We start from the raw sequence: 26,354 nt of genomic DNA on the forward strand, positions 1-26,354 counted from the left end.
TTGATAGTTTCCTTTTAATTCTAAGCTAAAATTGACCAGAGGTTGGCTGGGGAGTTGCCTAAGACCTTAATAATGTTAAAGATGAAATTTGCGAAGCAGGATTCTTGGCATCGCTCCACACGGTTAACGACGACTGACTCTCGGACGCTCTGTCCGACGGCCGCAGGGGTTCTTGGCTGCGTATCTAGCCGTCCGGCCGGTTCCCCGACGCGTGGGGTTGCGAGGACCCGTCCAACGCTACTCGCAGCTTTAATTATCATTAATATCATATTAGCATTTCAGCTAGCGCTTGACTGTCTTAAAAGTGCTATTAAACCACTAAGAATACAAATTTACCCAAATTGATCTTCACAGTTGTTCAATAACATTGATCCAGAAATTATTTAATGTTTAGTGAACATGAAATACACACTTTCTGCTTTAAAAAATGGCATATTATGATAAAAGGTGTAAGAAAATCTGTAACTAGCTTGTCTATCTGGACCATTTTCTTTTTTTGTCAGAGTAAAGGGAAACCCCTGTGAGTGTTCTGATGTGAAAAAAGCTGTTTATCTGTTACTGCTGAAGAAAGAAAGAACTTAATAAATGTTCGAATTTTGTGAATCGCCTGAAATAAAATCACTAACAGCCCTTAAGGTCCTATAAAACCTGGAGATACCAGGCTAAAAACACATCTACCCCAGTATGTGGACAGTAATCATGGAATCTTTGTGTAGGTTCTGCTCTGGTAGGCTGATTCCCGCATTTCCAAAACTTTTTTGAATTGTCTGACCCTATTGGTTCCAACTAAACCCACGTAAAAAAGTGACAAGCAGAAACTAAAATGGGTAATAATAATAATAATAATAATAATAAGGGGAAGAAGAAGAATACATTTATTTTGTATAGCGCTTTTCCAAATGCTCAAAGTCACTTTACAGAAAACATTTTAAAATATCCTAAAAGCTAAGCTGTAAATGATTAAAACCAAACAAACCAAACAAATAGCAACCACACACCGAACACATAGTCATACATTTAAAGCAGTTCTGAAGAGGTGGCTTTTGATTTGTGGAGAGGTCCGTGCAGTCTTGGATGAGTTTGTGGAGAGCGTTCCAGAGGGAGGGGGCAGCTATGGAGAAGGCTGTGTCACCCCATGTCCGGTGCTTGGTCCTATGGGGAGGAGGAGCGGAGCCAACGAGATGGAAGGTGGTGGTAGAGCAGGTTGTTGACGTAGGAGGGGGCTTAATTATGGAGGGCTTTGTGAGTGAGGAGAAGGATTTTGTATTGAATCCGTTGTGGGACGGGGAGCCAGTGGAGTACCACTGGACACACTGTGTCTTTGTAATTATCCTTCTTCTTCTGTTAAGACAGTCTGCTGATTTTGCCATATTTGTCAGACGCAGAGCATGTATATCCGATAACTGTTTATTCACACACAGTACTAGTAGGTCCAAAAATAAAGTCACTCCAAAAGGAGGAAAACAAAGCTACTTATCAAAACCTAACTGGAACCTGACACTGGAACAGAAAGACCTACAAAGAAAAATCACTCCAACGAGGTAAAACTATGGCTCTTGGACACTGGCTGGTAGGACGACGTAGGACGACACACTGGCACAAGACAAAGGGAGACGCAGGCGATATGAACACATGGGGAAAGAGGGAACAGGTGGACACAATCAGGAATCAGGGAAGACAATCAGACAGGTCAGGCAAGGAACCTGAAATCGCCAAAATAAAACGAAGTAAAGTCACGAAAACAAACGTATACAGGACAAAAACCCAACTAGACATACAGGTGTGACAATATTTGTGGAACATTTGTATTCATATGTCTCACTCCATATAAATTGATTAAACAACATGCTATAACGTGTTTGTAATTATTTTAAATTTGATCTATAGTTGAATAATACTCATTATCATGATCGTACTAGTGAAGCCAGGTGCACACGTGTATTCATAAATCACATTTAATTCCAAGAATCTTCTCTATTGGTCTAACTCAATGCAGAAACAATATTTCAATGGTAGCGATGAACAATCTGATCAATATATCTGACTGCGTGTCTGACTTTAAGTCTTCATTACTTCGGTGCAGATATTGCAGAAAACGCCCATGCTCATGATTGATGACTTTTCAGGCTTGTTTAGAAAAGTGCCTGTGAGTGTTTTAGCAGGAGAAGGAAAAAGTATCGTAAAGTCGACGCACATATCAACCGCACGCGGTTCGCCCAATGACGACATACTTTTGATATGAAATTTGAGCTCTTTGCGGAGCCAAGGATCATTGACTTAAACTGGAAAATGCCTCGTCCCGATTGGCTGTCGTGGCTGTCATTAAATTGCGAGCTTCCAATGCACTTGCGCTGACCCAATAACATCCACGGCGCTGCAGCCACCTTGAGAGAAATGAGCCGAGGGAGGAGAGGCAGGTACCTCACGCTGTATAGGACTCCATCGGCAGCTGCAGTAGCTGATCGGAAGCGTCCCTTCTTCTCTGTGTGCGGCACGCGGATGAAGAAGCTCCTCTCACCGGGCGGTGGAATCGGTAACGTCCCAGCTTCAGTTTAACGTTACGCGTGTTGTTTCGTTCGGAGGGACGTCCCGGAATGCCCGCGGCGCATTGCTAACTTTAGCTCCTGACTCCGCTTTGCTAACGTTTACCGCAACATCCCTCAAAGCTCATTCGCATCGGAATAACACGCCGAGGTTCGCTTGAGGGGTGAAGCGGAGCTCAGTGACCGGGGCCGTAGCGCCATGTGCGGATACAAGCGGGTAATGGCCGGTGAAGCGACACGTATCGCACCGTAGGCCTTCGGAGTCCAGGAGTTTACGGGTTGCGACACTGTCCTATACCCGGGACCAGTGCGGGGTAAAGGGGGACCTCGCGTACTGAGGTGGGGATGTTATGAGCACGTAAGTTACTGATGCAAGACGCGTGGACGAGCTAATGCAACGTCTTTCTCGCGGTTGTTGGTCCTCACTTTTGAGGGCGTAGATCACCGCCGGTGTGCGGAGGGGGAGATGATGTCAGCGGGGTGAACGGCCACCGGTCTCCTCCCAGCCGGTTACAAACAGCGGGCACGTCTGAGACGTATTCGGCGTTTATTACACACCCTTTGAACCTCTACACGCATCCAGAACACCAAATGGACCGTATTGTGCCCCCGGCAGCCATAGAACCTGTGCTGGTCGTCTTGCGGCTGGAGCTCCGGTGACCTCCTCCGCTCTCACGTGGCGGTAATATTACCGCCCATTTTTAATCACATGTGATCCAAATTTAGTCCTGCTGTCATATTTGGTCTTGTTGGAAACTACCCTCGTATCCATGCATGATGACAGTGTTATGCAAAATATGGGCACTTAATAAATGAATAAAACCAAGGAGTGGATCTGTCGTAAAATTGTGCTAAAATTAAACTCAAACAATTTCATAGAATTGCTTAATAGGAGAGTCAAATATATGAAATTGAGCTTTTTCAGGATTATATTCAATCTTACAAAGGCACAGATCATTCCACAGGAAACATAGCAGGCAACCCATGTACATTTGGGAAATCCAACCACACCCCAAATCCTTTTTACGAATAACTTTTTGTCGACAAACCAAATCTCTCTGTCCTAATTCCCGAGGCCAAACGTTTTGTAGCATTCCAATTGAAACAATTATTTCAAACTTAAGGGTAGATATTAGTTTAAAACACTATAAAAAATGTCTTTAACAAATATACAATATACATGTCACTATAAAGCAAACTTAGCCCATAAATGACCATTTGTCCATCAGATACGAACCTTGTGTTAACATGGACTTTTTAAAAGTCATCTGGCTGGCCGGCTGTTCTCAGACTGGAGTGAGACAAGCAGAAAAGTTGACATGTGATCTTCGCAGTATAAAAACTTGTGCGATGTGTCCGTCTTGGGCAATGAGCGTTGAGATCTCTACAGTGTTTCAGCCTTTCACTCCAAATTGAAGTTGGTGCCGATACTGAATCCACCTTCTTAATCAGACCAGATTAGTATTTTGCTCAGAGCAATCCAAAGGCCGTCGTTATAAAAGCTTGAGGTTTCATCAGACATCGATGCAAAGTGGAGGACAAACATGGTTTGCCACAAAACTGAAAAATTGAAACTGAAGATCAAACTGCGCCAAGCCTAATTTGTGTGATAGATTATTCTACATTGGCTCACTTTTTGAAAAAAAAATCCCAGGGGCCACCCCTGCATTCCCTTAAAGACGTGGTTGTGGGTGTGTTGGAATAAAAACCTGCGGCGTCTCTTTATCTATGTTGCCTTCTATATTGTCCCATTCAGCCACCAGTACCATGCCTTTTTTCTCCCTGTTAATTATTGTTTAACAAGAGACGAGAACCAAACTCAGACTCAACCGAAACATACAAAGCATTGGCCCCATTTTAATATTGCACCCAGTGTTTTCCCAACCATTATAACATGGGGGTGCCCCCCACCCTGAAATGACCCCCGCCCACCTGAAAAGGTGTGTAATTAAAAAAATGTTTTTGTTATTTTCCCACGCCAGGCAGTACACCCCCCCCCCTCCCCGCTCGGCCAAACATTTGCCCGACTTATGTTGTTGGTCAATGCATACAAGCATTGCACCTACTTTAATGGAAACGCTTTACTTATCTTGAACTTTTCTTCTATCTTGACGATGTTATCTAAACCTCTCTCATTGTCTTCCACAGATTGGCGCAACTGAAGTGGATTAATTCAATGTGGCAGTTATTATTGCTCCATAAACGTGTGTACCGACAAAGACCTATGCACATATAGACAGTAGCGCGCAGTGATAGTATGCAATCAATGAAGCAAGAGGTGGTCTCCTCTGAGCCCTACAGTGAAGAGGACACCTTGCAAGGGGCCAGCAGAGACATGATAGGCCACAAAGTCTCTTCAGCTCCGTTCAAGTCTAAGACTTCCTGTCGCAGGAAAAGAGAGTTTATCCCAGAGGAGAAGAAAGACAACCTGTACTGGGAGAGGCGTCACAAAAACAACGAGGCGGCCAAACGCTCCAGGGAGAAGCGCCGCATAAATGACATGTTTCTTGAGAACAAGCTGATGGCCCTCGGAGAAGAAAACGCCTGTCTCAAGTCTGAGCTGCTATCACTGAAGCTGAAGTTTGGCCTTGTGAACTTGGCGGCGTACACCGAAAAACTACAGAATTCATCCAGCTCCACCAATCGCAACCTCTACCAGGAGTTTGTTCCACACAATGCCGGCCAAAGTTCTTCCAGCAGCGGTTTGGAGCCTCATCACTCGCGCAGCAGCTGCATATCAGTTATCAAGCATTCGCCTCACATGCCTGAGACTTCTACAGCAACTCACAGAAGCTCTGGTATGTGCAGGACTGCAGGTGTCAAGCAGGAACCAGCAGCGCACAGCAACTACGAACAAGAGAGAAGCAGTCCCTGCGAACTGTACAGGAGCTACATGGCCAGCCCTTTGCCTGAAGTCTACTCCCAGCCGGCTTCACTCCTGCAGCTCTCCAGGTCGGCCAGTAACTCTCCCAGGAGCTCAGACGACGGGGCTGTGAGCAAATCATCAGATTGCGATGACGAGCAGCAGGTCCCCAAAGGGTTGGCGCCGTCTCTAACTGACCCGAGAAGCGTTATCGTCTCCACACACAAAGTGCCAGACGCCAGTTCTTCAGCTTTGCCCCATAAACTGAGGATCAAAGTCAGGAGCGTCCCAATCAAAGTGGAGGCTGTTGACGCTGAATACGAGTCCTCTGGGAAGTCCTCCTCACCCGGCAGAGGTTCAGAGGGAGGATGCTGTTGGGCCACCCTGAACTCTTACTCCCCCCCCTGCCCTTTGTCCTTACAGGTCACCAACATGCAAGACTGGACCCACCAGTCAGAGCAGTGGCATAGGAGCAGCACAGAGCCCCACCTCTAATACAACCATGGCAGATTCTAACACAGGGCCCCGCCGGTCTGTGACATGAGTCATTAGCCGCAGGAGGTTCCTCTGCATGACTTTTTTTGTATTATTTTGCATTTCCACTGTATTTGTTGTACAACGTTTTGATTACAGACAATAAGAGGTGTTCAGATAATAGCTGTTGTTCACTCATGGAGGTCAAGCTGTACTGTAAGAGTTAACATGGCCAATTGAGTCCACTGTACAATTCCGCTGCACTAATTCTGTCAATACAACAGTGATGTCGTACTCACCACTCCTCAGTTTCTCCGCTCTCACACACCTATGCTGTATTATTTGTTGTTTGATTCCATCATTTGCCTCCATAATTTTATTACAGCTTCATTAAATTCCTACCTAAATTACGTCCTTAAATGAAGAAACTTGCTGGAGGGAATGCTTCCTCCAGTGGTCAGAAGACTAGAAAGGTGCTATACAAGTCCATTTTCTTTCTTAGTTTTCGCGATTGAAGAAGCTTAAAAATGTTTAATGTGACATGTGCAAGTTGTGTTTTGTTACTGTTACTGACCACATCGATCAAGAAGAGGAAAAAACTTGAGGCTACTAATTTGAGGCTTTAACCAGGGCTTAGCCTCACGTTTAAATACACTTTGCTGGACCGGTTCACCATTTGCTAACTAGCCCTTGAAGAGTTTTTTTTTTTTAAATCATTTTTGTTGATTATTCACAGTAAACCTTCCCGGCCACTGGTTACACTTAGTATGTGCATCACACTGGCTAGACAATTGTGATCTGATGGCGCTGACAACAACATAGCAGGATTTAATAAAGCTCTTGGGTATTTTTCAAAACATTTAATCCATTAGCCATGTTAGCCATTTATAGAAAATGTGTACTAATAAAAAGTCTCCAGAGTTCAGAATTATACTCAAACCATTCATTTGACTTGTGTTATTAACTGATATGGAATCTAGAACTGTCTGTCTCTACTCTCTCGCGATATGGGGGGGATTATATCATACCTCCACATTAAGATGGCGGACTTTAGATACCCCTGGTTGCATTTCAGAGGAACAGTGTGTGCCTTGTTATAGTTTCAATCTTTCGTGAGGAGATGATTTGCCCAGCAGCCTGAGGTCCAGCTATCTGTATCTGAACACTTCTCAACATTTCTTGTAATGGTTCAATTCAATTCATTGTATTTTGTAACAAATTACAAATTTGCCTCAGAGGGCTTTACAGTCTGTACACATGCGAAATCCTCTGTCCCAAAACCCTCACATCGGCACAGGAAAAACTCTTCCATGGGGGAAAAAAGGAAGAAACTTTAGAGAGAACATCAGCATCACTCTATCGGGATGGACAGATACAATGGGTGTCATGTGTAAAACATGTACAATACATTACAAGTATTGAGTTTTTGTTTTCAATAAATGTCCTGTCACTGAACTGAGTAGTTTATTTCTCTGTGTATTTTTTTTAGATGATCCAGCTCTAAAAACACAATTTCTACACAATAAAGGAAAGCGATGCATTCCCTTACATTTGAGATGAGACACTGAATGTTTAGTCTGACTAATGCTGATGATGGTTTTTGATGCTCATCATTTTAATATGACACTTTCATGAAGCTTGTAATTTGGTGGACTTTTCCATCATCTCTGAACTCTGACTGAATGTCTTCAGTCACATCTTGCTGCTGGTGGGTCTTGAGTTATTACAAAGTAAAAGTCTGGAAGTCTAAAATTCTTCCCAGTTATTCCTCCACCACCGAGAGCTGAGTGCTCTGGCACACACGGTTTACATTTATCTCTTTAGTTCTTAAACACTTTACCGATAACATATTCCGCAAAAGAAGTGTTAAAAACGTTGACAAACTATATTAAACATAGTCAAGCAACTGCACTTGAATATTCTTTGTGGTACTGGACTTGAATATTTTAATTTAATAAACGTTGTACTACCTCACTCCATCTTAGGGGGAAATATTGTCCCTTTTACTCCACTTCATTTATTTTAAAACATCTCACTAGTTAAACTGCACATTAATGTTATCCATATGAAGTTAAAATCAACTAACAAACTAGGATGTATTATTATATATGATATATAAAGCTACCTACGAATATATATAGTAATGAATATAATAGCTCCACCTTTACCAGCAGCAACATACAAGATGAACAGTAAAATATCAGGTTACAAAATACATAAATTCGTGGACGATACAAATATTAATATGGTATTTGTCTCTTGTGTGCGGACTGTCTGTGGACTGTGAATAAGTCACGTGACGTAGACACGTGACTGGGTTGAAAGTTGAAAGTCAAGTGACACTGCTGCGGTCCTCAGCATGGCGGCGCAGGCAACTTACAGAGGTCTGCTTCAAGCAATGTCGTGTTCGAGACAGTATGTCGCGTTCGCTAAAGTCTCGTCCGCCTCTCGCCTTAACGGTCACGGCGCGCGACACTACAGCGCGGACCCAAGCGAGGACCTGCGCGTCAGGCACCTGGACGGAGAAGACGCCGGTAAGTCCCGCCCAGAGTCCTTGCACAGCGTGTCAGTTGAAGCGGTCGGTGTTGTCAGGAAGGAAGTCCCTTTAGCATCCCGGCTAACTCGCTGTAATTTGAGACGACGGAGAACAGCCATCCCGACGCACGTAGGGAGCGTATGCTGAGTGCGCGTGCTGACGTCACTTATGTTTGACTTACCACCATGTCCAGCCCCTCAAGGCTGGCGCGTGCTTCTGCGTCTTTACGCACCTTCGTGTCGACGCACTCGTTCAAATAGGCTTGCGCGTGTTGCAGAGCAATTCACCTCCAGAACAACAGGTGGAGTAACGTGTTTTGTTGAAGACGACCTAGAGAGTCACGTCTTTGTGTGGAAGTCGTTGCTTTGTTTATTTATTTATCATAGACTTTATTGCCCCGTGCATCGCCACTGCTGCTTTTCATCGCGGACATATTTTCCTCCACAACTTTGTTCCCCTCAACCGGCAAACCGACGTTTGTGGAGATCTCCCTCCATGAATCAGAGGCCATCCGCGCGTCCTTATAGTCCGCCAATGACGGGTTGTAGAAGTGGTCATATTTACGCATTTCTTCAGACAAAAGCTCTTCAATCAGATCCGTTCTCACGATTGTTTGAGTAAGCCCTACATCACAGCCACGTACGAATACCTTTTTATTTTAGAAATTATGAAGGAAAGAACGGAACGACCTGGAATTGAACCTTGTGGAGCAAAATATCCACAAGGCGGCTGCTCTAAGCAGTGAGCCACGGGGACAACATGGAATGTTTCTATGCATTATTTACTTAACTTGAATAACGTCCGAATGGAGGAAGCCTTCTAGTGCAGAGTGGTCTGAAACAACTGGTTACCTTTTAAAGGCTTAGAGCACCAAACCTCCGCATTGATACTTTTTCGCAAGGCTGCATTCTTGCAAAGGGGGTGGAAACTTTGCGGAAACTTTCTGAAAACTTTCCGACTGCAGTCAACTCACCAGACACTTGAATTTTAGTGCACGTACATGTTAAAATTTACGGTGCTAAACAAGTAACTGGAATAAAAGCTATTTAATCAAAGATTCTGGACAATGACTGAAGTAACGTTATGTGTTTTCAGGACCATTCTGACTACTCTTCCCCCCCCAAAAAGAATACTTTTACTGTACAACGTTAGATAAATTAAGTAAAAGCCCCATTTCTCCATGTTTGAACTGCAAGAAAAATACTTTTCTCAATAATTCCAGACAAAGACCAATGTACATGTGTACCTCTCTGACTACTCTTGTACGAAAAATAAAAAAAAGTAATTTTGAGTATTCTCCAAACTAAAAGTCTCATAAGGATATATTGAAAAAGATTTTCTCAATATTTGAACTGTATTAAAAATACTTTTCCCAATAATTCCAGACTAAAGACAATACCTTTTTATGACTACAAATTTACAGATATTTTCTTGTACTCTAATGAAAGATTCTGAAACGTAAACGTCTAACATTTGTACATTTAAAAAAGTAAATCAGGACATCTTTGAAAAATGCAAGAGCTTATAGCGGGTTCTTTGACAGACTTCGCAATTGTGAATCCTAGGGCTGCAACTAACGATTCTTTTTGATAATCGATTAATTAGTCGATTATTTCTGTGATTAATCGATTGAATCTGATAAAAAACAGCATTAAAAATAGTTAATTTCCAACCCTTTATTCTAAAATGGAACTGCAAATTCACATTGCAAAAAAACTTCACAAAGTCCACAGATTGCTCCTTGAACATAGTAGTAATAATTATAAAAAATAAAGGAAAATAGAAATCACAAAACTTAATGGGATTTCACTCACAGAAAAAGACACTCACAAACTCCAAAACACACACCCATGTTCACTTGAAGCTTATTCGTTAAATTAAATTATTATCATTGTAGTGCAAGTTAAGTAAATATACACCACATCAGAAGTGGAAAGAGTACTGGAAAAGTACAAGTACTGTTAGATTGCTTAAATTGTACTCTATTACAAGTAAAAGTACAAAGTACTCTTCCCAAACTACTTTTATTGCATCGTCAATAGCAGACATTCGATTCACCTGTATAAAATTCAAAGCACATTTCTCCGATGAACAATATAGAAAAAGTACAGGCAATTTTACGGTGGCCGACACGTGCAAACGGCAAAACAAATCCAACAGTAAAACGCTTCAAGAGAAAAATACAGCAATTACAAAAACCACCGGAGCACACGCGACGCAAACTTCAAAACACATACAAAAGAGAAACGCTGTAAGTTCACTCAAGGAAGCACCCCTGTTTATAATGATGGGAAACATTGAACTGGCAGCGGTTGGCTATCAAAACATTGGCCAAATAACCAGTATTTTCAGGCTTCATGAGCAAATACAGAATCCCTTTGTGTTCATTTCCAAAGCCGCATTAAGACACAAATCCCTTTATTTAATCCGCTGCACTACTTGCAAGTCGCTGTGTTGCGCCAAACTCTCAATAAAACATTTAGGACAAACCCACGGTCATGAAGATACTCATTTAACGTTACATAGAATCTGCGTGAGGAAGAGTAGGGGGGTCCATGTCGCTAAATACCAACTTTCCACCGACCACTTTTCCCACCCGGTGTCGCTCCGATCTGCTGGCGCATCGCGGAGAAAACCAACCGGGTGTCTGGATGCTAAATGTTTATACTTCTCATCCAACCACAATCAAATGCACTCAGTCCGGATAGTGCCATTTATCTAGATAGGTTTTTTGTGTTTGTGTTTTTGAACTACGACAAGCTAGAAGTAACGAGGCTGTTTTTAAAATATAAGGAATAGAAAGTACAGATATTTGTGTGAAAAAAAAACTAAAGTCATCTTAAAAATAAATACTCCAGTAAAGTATAGATACCCAAAAGTACAGTAACGAAGTATTTGTACTTCGTTACTTGACACCTCTGGATGCAGTTATACAAGGACAAAATTAACTTAACAAACTTTTTTTGTCCATTTGTCCAAATTTTTCTTGCTTGGGTTTGTCGACAGTTCTCTCGCACGCTGCATCCAAAATAGTCTGCCGATGTTTGGCTCCACGTGGTTGTTTGGGTAGCTAGTTGGCTGCATCAATGCTGTGTAATGCCTTTAAAGTGCAGTGTTTCCCACACAATTATATGGGACTAGGGGGGGCGCGCTAGCTCTGTCCGCTGGTAAAAGCGTGTTCCCAAACAGGTGAGCACGTGGAAAGAGGTTGCACGTTAAGATAGAAGGCAGCGCAGGTACGGATTCAGGCTCTTGTCATCTCCCACCTGGACTACTGCAACTCCCTCCTGGCAGGTCTCCCTGCTACCGCCATTTATCTGGTTAAAAAAATATTTCTATCCTGCCCTCATGGCCATAATATTCACTCTTCAGGCTTGTGCTGGTAACGACGATGGAGATAAACAGGCGTGAGCAAGGTTTGAACAACAGTAAATGTAATTTATTGTCAATGACTTACAATTGATGGAAGCAAAAGGCATCAGGCTCTTAAAGGCCAAAACAATAAACAACCCCACTAGCTAGAAAGCAAAGTCTTTCTGGCCTACCGTATGAAAAGGAAAAACAATACTGACCTCCCTGTCTATCCACAAAACAGGAGGAAAAATACAAACAGATGGCAGAGAACCCTTACACGCTTCCCACAAAATGGTAGTCTGCACTCAGACACTATAAACAGAAGGTCTGCTTGTTCTCAGGAAGAAGAGACCACGAAGAGAACAGAGCGCACTGGGTCAGGGAGCCTTTATCTAGCCCACTATTTGCCTGACGTCTCTCAGGCGGAGCTGCTCCAGGTGAATCTGCTGAGAGAGGGGACGTAATAGCTTTTCTCATTTCGGTATTTTCAGCAATTTAAAAAGCAGCTTTTATCTTTCAGCATTCAAACGCATTTTCTGCAGGAAATGCATTTTCTGCATATAATTTGATAATGTTTATATCTAATCTATATAAACCTTTTTTTCAATTAAAAGCAGTACAGTAGTGTTACATGTTATTTCATATGATGTCCAAATAATGTTGTTTTGACTTTTAATTTGATATATTTTGATATCAAATTGGACTACTCGTCGCTTAAATATGGGTCCATCTCCGTGCCTTTTGGACTATAGAGCCTTGTACCGTAACACCTAGAATAGAGGCAAGGCAATTTTATTTGTATAACGCTTTTCATACACAAGGCAGACTCAAAGTGCTTCACATCATAACATTTTAAACAATAAAGTGAAATAAAATGCAGGAATTAAAAGACAATTAAAAACAGCAAATACAATTATAAATTAAAATCAATTATAAATTTAAATTGTTTAATTAAAGGCAGAGGTTAAAAGTGCAATGTAGATAAAATTTAGCAGAAGGCAAAGCTGAACATAAAAGTTTTCAGTCTTGTTTTAAACGTGGTCAGAGTTGGGGCAAGTCTTACATCTTCAGGAAGTTTATTCCAGCTGTTTGTTGCGTAGTAACTAAATGATGCTTTCCCATGATTTGTATTTACTCTGGGAATCACTAACAGATTGGTGTCAGAAGATCTTAGTGATCTTGAAGGCTTATGTAGTGGAAGCATATCAGTGATATACTTTGGCCCTAAACCATGTAGTGATTTATATGTGAGCAGTAGGATTTTGAAATTAATTCTCTGACATACTGGGAGCCAGTGTAAGGATAGAGGTGCATTATCTTACAAGCGGCGGCTCACTTGACCGAGTATCTGCAGATACCGGCACACAGGACTTCAGTTCCTTCGTACAAAGGGACTCAAGTACTGCCCGTAGAGCATCTGTGTTCATGTGTTAAGGTGCAGACCTAAGATCAACCTGCATGGTAAATCAGTTTTCCTGAATATGAACATGTTCTGAATGCTAGTGAAACGGGTCCAGGAACACTCCAGACAATTCAAATGATTCAACGTTAACATGGCCGGTTTCATGTCTCAATAATTTATTGTTTTAGGTATTTCATTATGATATTGTAAAAACTAAAAAATGTTAGTGATTTTAAGTGACAAAATGACCGTATAAGATGCTGTTGTGACACCACATTTCACTTTATATGTGGCCTTGGGTAGAAGATGCTGGAAATATATTTCCAACCTTGTGGACAAAAAATATTTCTTGTATTGTGAGGTCATGTTTTATGTTATGAGATTATACCCAACATGCTACTCTACATTAACATTAGTCTATGTCAATGGTAATCTCCATGATGGCATTGTGTCTTTCAGGTATTGTTGTTGTTGGGATAAATCGACCAAAAGCGAAAAATTCCATAAGCAAAAATCTGGTCAAAATGGTATGTATAGCCGTCTATCTTTTTCATTTACTGACACTATCATAATCAATTAACTGACACTATCGTTATTAAAAAAACAAAAACAAAATGTCCCTGTGTTTTTTAACTGTCCTCATGCACTATCCATCCATCCATCTGCAAACCGCTTATCCTGCACACAGGGTCGCGGGGGGGGGGCTGGAGTCTATCCCAGCCACCTTCGGGCGATACAGTGTACACCCTGGATTGGTCGCCAGCCAATCGCAAGGTTAACACAGACATACAACCATTCACACTCACATTTACACATCTACCAATTCACCTGATCCCCAGAGTATGTCTTTGGACTGTGGGAGGAAGCTATGCTAACCACCACACCACCGTGCCGCCCTGCCTCATGCACTAGTTTTTTCATTTTGTCTTAATTTTTCTCTTTTGCTTGAAAGACAGAATGGGTTTATATTTTGAGATATTGTATTTTTAATTTGAAAATACAACTGTCTTACAGATGTCTGAAGCTGTGGAGGATATCAAGAAGGATAATCGAGTGCGTAGTGTCATTATTTGCAGTTTGGTTCCAGGGATATTCTGTGCAGGTACAATCTCTGCTCATTTTGTTTGCATTTGGAGGGATTTTGGAAACTGCCATTTTAAATGTCTTTCCATGTCCGTGCTGCATCCTTACTTGTAGACATTTGACCATTCCAGTAAATATGAATAATTTAATATGTACTGTCCCTTTTTGAGATCGTTAGCCTGAAATGCTGAGCATTAATGAATCCAGTGAATTCTGTTTACAGCTTTCCATTCAGGAACCACGGCGTGATTTGACAGATACCAACGCTCTGAATGATGGACCTGCTGCACTCCTCTTCTTCCGTTTCAGAAACCGCTTCATGCAGATTGTTTGTCTCTTTGTGCAGGGGCCGACCTGAAGGAGAGGTCCAAGATGCATCAGAGTGAAGTGGGACCGTTTGTGTCCAAAGCCAGAGCACTCATCACAGAGCTGGGTAAGGAGTGTAAAAACCGGATGAACCTTATTGAACATTCATTGACTTGTGTTCTACAAAATAACTGGGTGCATGCTTATACCTCTTTATTATTTCGACATGTCTTTTACAGAAGTCATGCAATGCTTGCATTTCTTATTTTTTTTAAATACAGCCAAACATTGTAGGCTAGCTATGTTTTTGTAGATGTATGTTTTTAGCCTGCTTTGCCTCAATGTTGAGTGCATTTTATGTTGTGGCTCTTAATAGATTTTGCAGTCTCTTTTTTTTTTTAAAGGTAACCTACCGGTACCAACAATTGCTGCAATTGATGGAGCGGCCTTAGGAGGAGGCTTGGAAATGGCCCTTGCTTGTGACATCAGAATTACCTGTAAGACTCTGGACTATATTTTAAGGTCCAAGATCATTTCCAGTGGTCTATGTGCACGAAGGTTTATTGGCAGAGTAACAGATCAGCGAAAGCTAATGTCAACAGCCAAAAATTATGAGGCTATTTGAAATATTACTAAATGTGGGTTGTCTACTATGGGGTGCACGTTTTAAAATCCTGCTCAGTTTTGGTACATTTAGCATAATCCTATTGGAAAACAAGCACAAAAGGAAATGTCACTTTTTCAAACAATTACAGAGAAAGTCTTTGTAAATTCATGAAATAACTTTTACAAGATAATGTTTGGCAGTAACACAAATGTCAGTTTGGGTTTATTTCCTGTTTTATTTTGTAGTTTCATGCCTCTTGTGTCCCTGGGTTAGCTTCACTTCCTGCCTTGTACTGTCATCCCCTGTGATTGTCTGCCATGTCCATGATTGTTTACACCTGTGCCCAATCACCTGCACCTTCAGTGTATTTAAGCAATGTGTGTCTCTTGTCCCTGGTCGCGTCATTGAATGTATGTCTTACTGGGTGTTCTTCTCGAATGTCGTCATTGAATGTCCTACCCTGAACCTTTTTCTTGTGTTTTCCTGGTCCCTGTCTTGTCTGCGTTTTTTCCCCTCGGCATTTTTGCTTTTGATTTTTTGATTTTTATTTCAAAAGTTCTTACTCTGCATTTGAGTCCTGCTTCCTGCCACTCCTCCATGTGACAACAAAGTTGTTAAATAATATAAATATTTAATCTAAATGTAAATGTTAAATACAAGTTTTAAATGTAAATACAAATTGTAAATGTTTAGTGTACGTGTCAGACTTGACGACTGAACATTACAGTATTTACGGTTATATTTACATTTATAGTCAACATTTACATTTAGATTATTTAGCAACTTTGTTTCTGCCAAACATTATCCTTGGAAAGGTTATTGCATGTATTTACATGAATTTCTCTAAATCTTTGAAAAAGTGACTTATTAACATTGTTTTTTTTCTTCATCTGATAATGCTGAATGTACCAAAACTGAGCAAAATTTTAGAATTTATGACATTTTACAAACGACGCCCCATAGTCTACCACCCAAGCTAATAACTGATTTCATGAGTCACCACCACAACTGAGCATGCTACAGAATTCTTGTTGGATCAGTAAAGCCTACTAAGGTCCAGGAGCTTTGAGAGGTCAGCACAGCTCCATCAGAACCGAGACCCTTGGTTTCATTAGTTTTAAATAATAATAAAATGTCTTCTACAGCTTCGTACAACTTCATACCTAAAGTAATCTGCGACTGTGGCTCAGAAGTAGAGCGGGTAACCGTTTAATTAGTACTAAACTCTAAATCGATGGATGTTAACAAGTAGTTTAAAGTGCTTTGAGTGTTTTAAAAAAGGTCATTTATGACTGCAAGTAAATTTAGTGCTGAATTTGCCAGTGTCACAACTTGTTTCCAAATGCATTACAGATGATACTTTAGTGTCTATAGATTAATGTGTTTCTGGCTTGTGAAGGCCACAAAAGCACTCTTGTGTGCTTAGAAACCCATTGTTGATGGATAATGTGTCTTGATGTAGATGGTTTATTCATTTTTAAATCCTAATAAATTTATAATCAAGTAGTAGAGGAGTATTAGTAATTATTCTGAGTAGTAATACTGCTCCTTTGATCTCCCCAGCCAATACTGCGAGAATGGGACTAGTTGAGACCAAACTTGCGATTATTCCTGGAGCAGGTAAGGCTTTATTTTTCTTATCCTCCAGTAAGAACATGTTTCGTCTACACTTCAAGGGTAAGTAGGAGGTAAAGGGATCCTAGCCTAACTCCTTGGCGCACCTCAAACCGGGTCCTTTGGCATTCATGGGTCACATTTGACAATCTACCAGGACAAGATGTTGGTTCTGGACCAAGACAAACTCCCCAAAGTTTTTTTTTTTTTTTTTAATTAGTTTTTTTTACAAAAGTAAAAAGAGCTCTGTTATCCGTTGCGTGCAGAATTACTTTTAGATTCAAGATGGAGAGAAAGGGAGGGAATTGCAAGATGTCTTTCTGAGAGGGCTGAATAGCTAATCATGGGTCATACTGCACTATAGCTTATATCTATAGTCTGTGAAGGTGGAGAGACGAATGCCCAATCCTAATCTCCACCGTTACAGCCACACTTTGAGGTGCCCTCCCGCTAACTCTGTGGGGGTTTAGGGCTGTCCCATTGTCAAATCGCTATCTGTTTGAGGGCTCTCTGGCAGATTAAAGATGAAAAAACACATAAAGCTTGGAGAGGAAACAGGAATTCTCAGTCATGCAGACGACATGAACAAACAGGTTCAATCAATGGAATTATTTCCTTTCTTTTCCAAATGGATGGTCCAGTGGCTATGCTAAAGGAGCTAAGTCGGGAAGCATTGAAGCTCCTTTCCTTAGCATTAGAGCTTTTGAACAGCTCTTATCATGGCGACCACTTACACAACTTCCGGGTCATTTCACTCTGTTAGGAGCCTTCTTAAGCAAATTTGACGATTCAAATCCAGCCTGAGACTGAGTACATGCGCATGTCCGTATGTTGTCAGTCTGTACGATTCCAAAGTCAGATACTCAGACCAAGACAAAATTCCCAAACTTCTCCAAAGAAGTTTGGTAATTTCTAGCTAGTTAGCTAGCTGTGGCCAAATGTTGTGCGACCAGCACATCACCTAACTAACAAGCTGAATGGAGCAGGGCGCTCGGACACAGACATTATCCACTATGCGCTCTGTCTCCCGAATTACTGTGATTAATCTGTGTTCTATCCTGGTTTGTCTTCATTTCTGTGTAGGTGGTACACAGCGTCTCCCCAGGGTGATTGGTGTCTCTCTTGCGAAGGAGCTCATCTTTGCTGCCCGGGTGGTGGATGGTACTGAGGCATGTCGCCTTGGTCTTGCCAGTCATTCGGTAGAACAGAATAAGAGTGGAGATGCTGCCTACCTGCGGGCACTAGAGCTTGCTCGTGAGATCAACCCACAGGTAACACTGACAAGCAAACCTTTTATTAAGGAAATACATACACTGAGGGGAAAACAAAACTGTGGTGAATGTCATGGCCAAACTAGATTATATGCATTTTAGCTGTTGAATAGTTAGTACAAATTATTATTAATAATAATAATAATTTATTCAAAACAATTCACAAAAAAACTTTCATCCTTGTAACTGTTAGAAAGGTTGTACTTGAGACTGGGTGTAAAATCATTTAACAGGATATTTCTTTCTTGCCAGAAAGGAACAGAGTTGAATCGCATGAAAGTTGTGCATCAAGTTACTGCTCAGAGGTCTGACGGAGTCTCCGGCTTTTATATTTTAGATCAGCGGTATTCAACTAAATGTAAATCAAATTCAATTAGAGAACTTCTGGAAGCAAAGGTCTGGAAGGTCATTATGTAAATATTTAATGTGATTATATAGTGATAGAGTTGCCCGCATCTGTATGAAATCAATTCAAAAACGTACACTATATTATGTTAACAAAGAACTGAACATGTACTGTATGTGTGACTGCAAATATTTAAATGTCTGATTAACTAAGTAAAAGTCTGCATTTCAAAATAAGACCATAAATTAAACTAGAAAATGCATTACCTGCAGAAAATGCTTTGGAATGCTAAAAGCTGAAATTAATTTGAAAATGCAGACATTTTAATAGATTTACTGAAAATGCAGAAATGAGAAAAGCTGAAAATAAATTTCAAAAATTGCAAGAAAATACAGAAATGAATTTTAAAACATTGCTGTTATTTTAAAGAATTGTTAAATACAGAAGTTGCAGTAGCTGAATTAATTTTAAAAAGCTGCTGAAAATACACAAAACGTAGAAACTGAAATGAATTTGGAAAAAAAGAAATAACAAACGCAGAGGAGAATTTAAAAAAATGTATTTTTTGTAGTAATATTTGTAGTAGTAGTATTATAGTTGTACGTGTGGTACTATTAGTGCTAGCAGTACAAGTAATAGTAGGTTTAGTATCAATAGCAGTAGAAAAACTAGTAGTAGTGTTTGTTGTAGTACTAGTATCAGCAATACTATTAGTCATAGTAGTATTTGTACCATATTTTTCGCACTATAAGGCGCACCGGATTATAAGGCACACCTTCAATGAATGACCTATTTTAGAAAATGTTCATATATAGGACGCACCGGATTATAAGGTACATAAGTCATACTGCAGTCAAATGGGTTATAATAATTTACAGTACCAACATTGGACGCTCCGAGCGAGCTGTGCTACAAATAATCAAATCATCTGAATGAGCTGACTATTCTAAAATTTGAACAGTGTCAATAGCAATCTTCCAACAATATTAAAGAGCGGAATAAAGCTTAGAAGAACAATACTTGGAATCCTTCAAAGCATTCAAGATGAACAACGAGTCTGTCCATTCTGAATTAAATGCTCTACTTTCGCTGTCCACTTATCTCTTTTTGGAGGGTGCCATTTGTTCCTTATTGTTGGAATGTTGCTTCATATAGTCTGTATTTCTTAGCAATTTTTTAAAACTCATTTCAGCTTCTGTATTTTCAGTAATTTACTGATATTAATTTCTGTATTTTCAGCAATCTTTAAACTTTATTTCAGCTTTAATCTAAAGCATTCCGATGCATTTTCTGCAGGAAATGCATCTTCTAGTTTTTCTCCATGATACGATGTATTCTAAACAGGATATCTGTTTAGAGAACTGTTGCATGTCAGGTCACAGACTCTATGGGAACATAACATAGCTTCAATTACTGTGACTAAGACAGAACATTATTTAACTACTTTTCAACACCCTTTGGCTGCACAGGGTCCAATTGCAATAAGGATGGCAAAACTGGCAATCAACCAGGGGACAGAGGTGAGTATTATTGGTCAGTCCAGGACTGCTTTTACCATATTTGATGGTCACCGTAGCTCAGTTTTTACAACCGTGTATCAGTAGGTAAAAATATCAATATGAACATATGTTGTCTTCACCACCACCATTGCATTGCTGGTCGGTAATCACAAGCGTGATGACCTGATGGATGAGGGTGCCCACTCATAGGAACTTCTCATACACCTTTCTATTCCACGCTGAAAATATTGCATTAATTAGTGGTCAGGAGGGGGGAGTAAGGGCCCGGCAACCCACCCGGCTTGCTTAATCCTGAATCCTGATTTCTACCATGCTTAGTGGGTGTGACTTTGTAGCTGTAGAATTTGTATGTAATTTAAAAGAGCAGTCCACCAGGTTTATTGGATATCATAAAGGCCATAGTTGGAGAGATGGCTGTTCAACCCTTCCAGTGTCTTAAATCTTCTTGCTGTAATTAATGATATCACCCAACGCGGTCTGATTTAATTTTTCAACCCATTCTTAGAACAGCATGTTCCATGTTCGCAGAAATGACCAGACTACTTTTCTTCCGTCCTTTTTGTGTAGTGCAGTGATTATCCAATATGTGATTCTACTGGGCAATATAAGAAAACCTAGCAAACAAATTTAATTCATTTACGACATCTGTATGTCTGGTATAATCTTGCAGTCTTTAGTGAATTCAGCATGTGAGCATATTATTTAAGTATATTGCTTTGTGATTAAAGGTGAACTGAGGACGTTGTGCCAATTGAAACTCCGAAAACGATGCCACTCTCCTCTTCGATGGCAAATACTCTGATCACTTACTCTCGCAACACTGTTGATACACTAAGAGATGCCACATTTTCTTTCAGGTGGATTTATCTACAGGTCTGGCAATAGAAGAAGCTTGTTATGCCCAGGTAAGTGATTCAAATAGAACTTCCTCTAACAGGTTCGAAGAATGGGAAGGGGTATTTCAAATTATGTCAACATTTCCAAGTGTACTGTAGTAGACATTTTACTGAATATTGTTGCAAACAGAAGGCCAAATTGACATGCATTCTAGTCATGTGTCATGGCTACTCAAAGGTCTTCTTCGGACCGGGAATATATAGACTGAAGATAAACCTGCTAAAACAGGGGAGGGGACCAAGTGCTGGTAGTTGACCTTGGATGTAGATGGTCGTCTTTGGAGATTATAAACATTGACGCACAAACATCTTGATTATCAGATGGTCCATGTGTGAAATGGCACAGACTTTCTGTCTAAGTAATACCCACTAAGGTGAAACATTCTTGCATTTTTTCTAACACAAGGTTATCCTATCACGCCATTTACATAAAACACAGTAAAAAGTAAAACAGACAAAGAAAAGGTTGCAGTGCAGTTGATTAAATTGTATATTATAAAAAAAGCATCCTGTAGAGGGTTACAGGTATTGGAACGCAAAAGCACAACAGAAATCCAATCAAAGTTCTTTACTAATTCAGGCAGGGTCAAAACCAGGATATCAGTCCAACAGGCAAACAAATCCAGTGGGGCAGGCAGGGAATCGGTAAACGAGAATAGAAAGGGTTCAGAACCAGGATGGCAATCACAGGTGAACAAATCCAATAAGGGGCAGGCGGAGAGTTTGTGGTCAAAAAGGCAGGCTACGTCAGGACGGGATATCAGGTTAATCGAGAAACGCTAAAAAACTTTGCATACACACAAGACAATCTGGCAGAGGGCAAGTGGAAGTGTGGGATCCGAAATAGTGAGGGGCTAATGAGGGAATGGGCTGCAGGTGGGAAGGGCATGAGGACCAGGTGAAGACAATGAGATGATCTCTTGTTGATGACAGGATCTGGAATGGCAGTAGTTAATTGACAAGCAAGCAAGCAGGCAGGCAGGAGAAAAACTAATAAGATGGAGAATTTGTGACAATCCACTTTGCCTTTTGAATCTGATTCAATTAAAGACCGCAAACCGAAAAGTCTTCACTCTTAATTTGGATCTCCTGAGAGTCTCTGCAAACCTGCAGCTTTCTGGGAGTTTGTTCCAGATATGTGAAGCAGAACTTAAGCTGGTTCTCCATGTTTGATTCTGACTCTGGGAACAGGAAAGAGAACCATCCCAGACGTCCTGCAGGGTCGGGATGGTTCAGAGCTTTATAAACTAACAGCAGGAGTGTAAGACCTCAGAAGTCGCGTGATGTGATACTTGCTTAGTCTTAGTGAGAACTCGAGCTGCAGCGTTCTCGTTCACTGGCTTTTTACAGAAGCCTGTGAACACACAATTACAGTAGTCCACTACTAAAGATAAATTCAGGGACACGTTTTTCCAAATCTTTTTGAGAAATAAGTCTTTACTCCTTTATATTCTTCAGGTGATAATGGGATGATTTTGTAACTGTCTTTATATGGCTGTGCAGATTGAGGTACGAATCCATAACTGTACCTACAGTATCAGTTTGGACTCGTTCAATGGTTTCCCTTCATTTTAGGTTTTTTTTCTACATTGTCGATTTAATATTGAAGACATCAAAGCTATGAAGGAACACGTATGGAATTATGTGGTAAACAAACAAAAAAAGCGCAACAAACCAGAATTATTATGCTTTGTATTTTTGATTCTTCAAAGTAGCTCCCTTTGCTTTGATGACTGCTTTGAAATAGCTAACACGCCTGAAAACGATGATCGCATGACTATTCGCGTTTACACAACTATTGGGAGTTAGGGTGCTGCTGTAATCGTGGGGTATATTGGTTGTTTAGTAACAGAAAATACAAATATTAGTTCTCCTTTTAATAATATAAGGTTGGTCTTGATCCTATTCTAATCTTCATTATACTCCGGTGGACAAGTTTTATTTTGTAAATTTACAAGGCTGCAAATCTTGCGCTCTCTTTCTCAAACAAACATAATTAACTTGAAAATGAACACTTGCAAGTAAAAGTTTCCTAGATTATTGGTCGTTAAATTTGGTCAAAACACGTCTTTTACTAATTTCCTCTGTTTCATTGTCTCTACGCCAGTAGCTCTGCTAGTGGCTGAACTCCCTGTAACGCTGGAGAACACTTATGCATTTGTGCGTTTTGTAGTTTCCGTGTGAACTTTACAATACTTGTGCGGAAACATTGTGCATTAATGTGTAAATCTCCCTCGGAAAAGCCACAGACCGTGACTTCAAATGTCTGCTTTGTAGGGCTGATAACGACAATGGACACATTGCAACTGATAATACCCAATCAACTTGCAAACCCAGGTGTCGTCATCACTCACTCAAGGATTTGTGTTGTTTTTCAGGTGATACCAACAAAAGATCGATTGGAGGGTTTATCTGCCTTCAAGGAGAAGAGGCGTCCTCACTTCAAGGGAGAGTGAGGCCACACAGGGTTCTGCCTTAAACTCCTCTACATCTCCAATGCTTCAGATAAATCTATGGGGAAAAACCTGTACAGGACCTCCAAGTGGTTACTGGCTGGTGTTTTTGCCAGTGACTAGAATGTGCAGGTGTAAAGCACTTGCTGGGAATCACAACCACCTCCAAGCTAAACAACCAATCATTAGCTACTGCTTACAATACTTCAAACTTACTTAACATGTTTTGAGATTTTAAGTTGGTTAAGTTACTAACCTGCTTGACTAATTAACTGAGAACCATGGACATTTCTGTGAACGCTTCACAAGAATTTTTGTTGATTTTGGTAGCAATGTCCCACTGTGGTAACCTTGAATAGCACCAGCAATGTCTGCATGAAATAAAAGAAACATAATTTTTCTCTGACTTGAATAATGTCTGCAGGATGGAATTTTATATTTTAAATGTATATATACCAAATCAGATTTGAAAAGGCAAGTCTATTAATTTGAAGGTAGGTAGGTAGGTTGTGCGTCAAATGAAAAATATGTTGAAAAAATCTGCTGCAGCGAAGAAGTTCAAGAAAAATGCGGCCCAATATCATGCTGCGATGGCCAATCGAGTATTAAGAGTACAAACCAGCAATGAGAAAAAAGACAGCTTATCAGGGCTATTCAAAAGCGACACTTTAACAACGAAACAGAAACCTGTGCTAATTACCACACCTTATTTGGCGTAAATCTAGCTTCCAGGCATGTTCATACTACGTGACTCAGTAGTCCGATCCCTTCACTGTTTCTGCCACACATCCTGCTATCTTGTTATTTACTGTATAAGTCTTTGTTTTCCCACTACATGGCTGACAGCGACAGGGGTTCCACACTTTATATGATCTTCCATCAGGAGAAATTCTCAATGAGTACATCTGGTCTCTCAACCAAAGGTTTTGTCAAAAGAACACTTGTGTTGTCCTGGAGTCATTCTGACCCCAAATTAAATATTTGCCGTAAAAGAAAATGTATTCATCAAATGGTCTATAGAATAATGAAGGTTGTTGATACTATTTTCTTCATGTTTAGGATACATTTTAGGTGATCTATATTGAATTAAATAACTTCTGTTATCCTTCTAGGATCAGAAACCCCAAAAAGTGGTTTAATGAGACAAATTGTCTGCCGTACTGCTTTCCAAAATCTGTGATCTTTGTTTGATGTGCAGGGTCGAGCAACGGTTATTACACCACCACAACAGGTCTTTTCTCTTAGGTGTTAGGGCATTACACATTTTAGAGCGACGGGTCGCACCATGAGGAGGCAGAAGCGCCAGACTGCACAGGAAGGCTTTTTGGCTCATTTTAACAGTCGAGCTGTATTGAAATTTATCAGCAAGATCCGTTGAAGTGGTGACATATACTTGTCTTGGAGTATCACCATTTGGCTAATTTCATTGAGCTCTGCAAGGCCACCCTGTGAGCCATGGATCAAAATCACCTTACAATTGTAGCTGTGGAAAGATTTTAAGTTTGAACTCATTCTTGATGAACATCAGGGTATAAAAAAAAGTAATCTATTTTGAAATTCATTGCTGAGTCTTAATTCTTAAGAAGTAATCACTTTAGAAAGATTGTATTTTAGACACGGTTTAATTTTTTTTTTTTTAAACAAACCTACATACATTGATCATCTCCAAGGCAAAATTCTACCAGGTTAGGGTTAGGGGGTTAGCCTAAAGTGGTTCGTTTGCCACTCATCCCGCTTCTCGACACGTGGAGGAATTCCTCTGCACAGATCTTCTGTTTGTTTTACTTTTAATGCAAAGAGCTTGCTTCATCTTCTCGGTTTCAGGGGTCAACGGACACCAGAAGTAAACAAAGTTGTGTTAACGGTATTAAAATATTTAATTGTATTAATCTCCGCCACAATAATCTCATAGATTAACACGTTAACTTTGACAGCTATACTTGAACAGTTACCACACAGCGCTGGAGTGCGTAGCTGCGGTGACCTTGCCAACTTGTTTGAGGAGGTTTGGGGTTCAAGTTGTGTAGTGTAATTGTTAAATGGCTTTGTACGTGTAGTCTTTCTAGATGTCCGACCACTGAAAGCACTTTTACACCTTTCACCTATTCACACCCATTTATGCATGAAACCGCCCATCTCCAGAGGGTATTCAAGGAGACCTTCTGAGACAGTCGCTTAGTGTGAACTGGGCATTACTCAGTTTAAAAAATGTTACAGCATTTACAGCGGGGAAAATAAGTATTTGAACCCCTGCTGATTTTGCAAGTTTGGCCACTTGCAAAGAAATGTCATCTATAATTATAATGGTAGGTGTATTTTAACAGTGAGAAACCGAATAACAACAAAAAAATCCAGAAAACTGCATTTTATAACATTTTTGACTTTATTTGCATTTGATTCAGAAAATAAGTATTTGAACCCCCAAGCAAACAGCAAGAATTCTGGCTCCTAATGACCAGTTATGTGCCCAGAAGCACACAGATTAGTCCTCATTAGGCCTAGCAAGGTACACCTGAGCTCAATAGGTGATGTGAATAAAAGAAACCTTTCCAAAGAATCATACTTCACACCTTCAACCTCACCACCATGGGCAAGACCAAAGAGTTGCCCAAGGACAGCAGAGACAAAATTGTAGACCTGCACAAGAATGGAATGAGCTACAAAAGCATCGGAAAGCAGCTTGATGAGCTTGTTGATTATCTCAAGACAGCTGGGACCACAGTCACCAAGCAAACTATTGGAAACACACTGCGCCGTAATGATTTGAAGTCCTGCAGTGCGTGCAAGGTCCCCCTGCTTAAGAAGGCGCATATACAGGGCCGTCTGAAGTTTTCCAATGAACACCTTAATGATTCCAAGGAGGATTGAGAGAACGTGATGTGGTCAGATGAGACCAAAATCAAGCTCTTTGGCATAAACTCGACTCTCCGCGTTTGGAGGGGGAAGCTTGCTGAGTATGACCCCAAGAACACCATCCCCACCGTCAAGCATGGCGGAAACATCATGCTTTGGGGCTGTTTCTCTGCTCAAGGTACAGGACTACTCCACCGCATCCAGGGGGCTATGGATGGGGCCATGTATCGTGC

The 26,354-nt window shown here is 40.6% G+C and overlaps 2 protein-coding genes across 3 annotated transcripts; both read left to right on the forward strand.

The window, feature by feature from the left end:
* Positions 1–2,364: 2,364 nt before the first annotated feature.
* Positions 2,365–7,335, forward strand: nfil3 (nuclear factor, interleukin 3 regulated). The gene is made up of 2 exons (XM_040197772.2): positions 2,365–2,533; positions 4,692–7,335. Exon 2 carries the CDS (start codon positions 4,801–4,803, stop codon positions 5,899–5,901), a length of 1,101 nt encoding a protein of 366 aa, XP_040053706.2. The 5' UTR covers positions 2,365–2,533; positions 4,692–4,800; the 3' UTR covers positions 5,902–7,335.
* On the forward strand, positions 7,334–23,680 carry auh (AU RNA binding protein/enoyl-CoA hydratase). Of its 2 annotated transcripts, none has more exons than XM_040197774.2 (10): positions 7,334–8,414; positions 13,632–13,699; positions 14,187–14,274; positions 14,602–14,688; positions 14,966–15,058; positions 16,732–16,788; positions 17,866–18,053; positions 19,869–19,919; positions 20,777–20,824; positions 23,194–23,680. In XM_040197774.2, the coding sequence occupies exons 1-10, from the start codon at positions 8,240–8,242 to the stop codon at positions 23,269–23,271; spliced, it is 933 nt and encodes a 310-aa protein (XP_040053708.1). In that variant the 5' UTR covers positions 7,334–8,239; the 3' UTR covers positions 23,272–23,680. The 2 variants fall into 2 exon arrangements, with proteins under 2 accessions (XP_040053708.1, XP_077944416.1); XM_078088290.1 differs by lacking the exon at positions 7,334–8,414 and adding an exon at positions 8,520–8,717.
* The last annotated feature ends 2,674 nt before the right edge of the window (positions 23,681–26,354 follow it).

This window comes from Gasterosteus aculeatus, chromosome 14 (assembly GCF_964276395.1).
Source record: "Gasterosteus aculeatus chromosome 14, fGasAcu3.hap1.1, whole genome shotgun sequence".
Classification (NCBI taxonomy): Eukaryota; Metazoa; Chordata; class Actinopteri; order Perciformes; family Gasterosteidae; genus Gasterosteus; species Gasterosteus aculeatus.